The sequence below is a fragment of the Myodes glareolus genome, chromosome 4 (genome assembly GCF_982192425.1).
Source record: "Myodes glareolus chromosome 4, mMyoGla1.1, whole genome shotgun sequence".
Lineage (NCBI taxonomy): Eukaryota > Metazoa > Chordata > Mammalia > Rodentia > Cricetidae > Myodes > Myodes glareolus.
The window spans coordinates 24425198-24427967 of NC_142029.1; the positions used below are offsets into that span (position 1 = coordinate 24425198).

Consider the following 2770-nt stretch of genomic DNA (forward strand, 5'->3'; position numbering starts at 1 on the left):
GAAGTGATATTCCAACACATACTTCCTCCATTTCCTTTTTTTTTTTTCAAATTTGTTTGTTTCGAGACAAGTTCTCCTGTAGCTGAGGTTGGCCTTAAATTCCCTATGTAATCTGAGGATGAACTTGAACTCCTGATCCTCCTGCCTTCGACCACTAAGAGCTCAGAGTCCAGCTGTGTACCACAATGCCCAGTTTCTGTGGTGCTGGAGATCAAACCCAGGGCTTCCTGCGTATCAGGTAAGTGCTGTACCAACTGAGCTAAAGCCCCAGCCCTTTGTTTTATTTTTTATTAATTAATTAACTAAGTTTTGAGACAGGGTTTCTCTCATAGCCCTGGATGTTCTGGAACTCACAATGTAGACCAGGCTGGCCTCAAACTCAGAGAACCGCCTGCCTCTGCCCCCTGAGTGCTGAGAGTAAAGGCTTGACCCACCTTGCCTAGCTTTTTATTTTATTTTGGAGATAAGATCTCTCTAGCAAACCCAGGCTAACTCAAACTCAAGATCCCCCAGTCTCAGCCTCCCAAGGGCCAGAAGTCAATCAAGCAGTATCATGCTGAGTCCTAGATACTTGGGAACGTGAGCTCTACTTGTCATGATACAGAATACCCATATGCGGGCCTCGCACGCGCCTCCCATCCACGCCGCCACGATGCCCAAGAGGAAGGTTAGCGGATGGAGCGCCGCGGATGGAGCGGCGAAGGCGGAGCCCAAGCGCCGCTCCGCGAGGCTGTCGGCCAAGCCCGCCCCTGCCAAGGTGGACGCGAAGCCGAAGAAGGCCGCGGGAAAGGATAAGTCATCAGATAAAAAAGTGCAGGCAAAAGGGAAGAGGGGAGCAAAGGGCAAACAGGCTGAAGTGGCCGACCAGCAAACCGCAGATCTGCCCACAGAGAACGGAGAGACCGAAAACCAGAGTCCAGCCTCTGAAGGAGAAGAAAAAGAAGCCAAGTTCGACTAACCATCCATCATGTCTGTCAGTGTCCCGCCTCCCTTCTTGCACAATCCAGAGGAATATTTTTATCAACTATTTTATAAATGCGAGTTTTTAGTAGCTCTAGAAACATTTTTAAAAGGTGGGGAGAAATCCTGCCTCATCCCATTTTTTAAGTGTAAATGATTTTTTTAAGAGGTTAAATCACTCGGTTGTTTATTTTTTGGTACAACCAGAAAATAGCAGGATACTGAATCAGGAGAGGCTGTGACTGTCTCGGGGGTCACCATAACATTCCGTAGAGGGGGCTAGTTTTATATCCTACAACACAAAGCATATACTAAGTGGTAATTTGGAGTCTTGGTCGTGCATTTGTGTCTGGAATATTTTCAGTTATATCCGGTGTCGTGTTTCGTAGAACTGTTGGCTAAAAACCCACTCCTCGGCCCTTCCCCTGTCAGGACTGTCTGCTCATGGCGGTCCATCTTCCTAACAAGTGTGACAATGTGCTGTGAAACATTGAACTTTTTGAGTGTGTCCTGTGCGTGGCATAAAATGGTAAGTCAGTGGAGTTGAGGATTGTGAGCAATTTATTATTATGTGAGGTCTTGGAGAAGGCTTGCCAAGTTTGGGAATGGAACATCACTTGGAATAAGTTCAAAGAGAAACAACACATGGCTCTTTTGGGTACATGAGCACAATGTATGACTCCTCAGAGTTTGGGTACATGTTTTAAGAATTGAAATGTCTGTGTACTTTACTCCTCAACCAATAAAATCTCCGTTGTGAAAGAGAGAAAAAAAAACCCAGAATACCCATATGCTTCAGAGTGGAGCTTCTGTTTTGTTTTGGAGACAGAGTTTAACCGTGTAACTTTCTAAAGAGTGTCACCCTCCGCTGTGATGACGAACAGAGAGGTGATGGGTGGCTTCCAGCTTGTTCTCACCGTCCTTAGGTCTACTTCTCAGCAGAGGACACTGTTGACCCACAGTGACCTTGGGCCATCGCAGTCTCAGCTAAAAGCCAGAAGCACTGGTTACTGGTTACATGCTGCCACCCCTGAGACCGCTCTGGGAGAATCCCCCTGCATCCTTTTCAGGAGATGAGGCAGTGACCCTGAGTCCCTTTCCAGCCTCAAGCCTCCTTTGGTCACATTCTCCCTTGCTGTATCCACAATGGTGTGAGGCCATGCCAGATCAGGAGTATCCAACCTCATAACCTAAAGGTGATTCCGATTCCCCCAACTGACACAGTAACTGTTTTTGTGGCTTCCCATTATGGTTTTGTAGGATACAGAATAAATCCTGTATTCTACCTTTCATAAATATAAAAATCACTGAAGATGTAGCTTGGTTGTAGAATTCTTGTCTACTGTGCACAAAGCCATGGCTTCCATCTCTAGCACCACATAAAAGCATAAACTCTTGTGCAAGATCTTTGCCAGAGCAACTGGGAGCCATAGGTTTCTGCAGGTTTGGGGCTTATTTTCCCCTAAGAACTCTCCACAGCCGGGCGGAACCAGCTAGGCCTGCTGAAGCTCAGGTCCTCGACACACGGGGGAGCCAGAGTCAGCATTGCCCCGTGGCTTGCTGGTGCTGTAATATGTGTCAGCAAGCGTACAAGGATCTGTCCTCAACACTAATAAGACAGTAACTCGGGCCCGCCACAGGGACACGAGGAGGGAGAAGCTATGGATCAACCGGTAAAGGAGGAAACTCCGGTAGAGGTCAGAGGACATCACACAGGAATATGTTTTTTTTCCTTTCTACTACATGTGTCTTGGGGATTGAACACAGGTCTTCTGGCTTGGCAGCTTTATCTGCAGGCCCTGTTTTTTGT

General features: G+C 47.2%; 1 protein-coding gene across 1 annotated transcript; it reads left to right on the forward strand.

Annotated features, from left to right (window-relative positions):
- Window positions 1-637: 637 nt before the first annotated feature.
- Window positions 638-1514, forward strand: LOC125393525 (non-histone chromosomal protein HMG-14). Its single transcript, XM_048424051.3, has one exon. The coding sequence runs from the start codon at window positions 653-655 to the stop codon at window positions 956-958; it is 306 nt and encodes a 101-aa protein (XP_048280008.3). The 5' UTR covers window positions 638-652; the 3' UTR covers window positions 959-1514.
- The last annotated feature ends 1256 nt before the right edge of the window (window positions 1515-2770 follow it).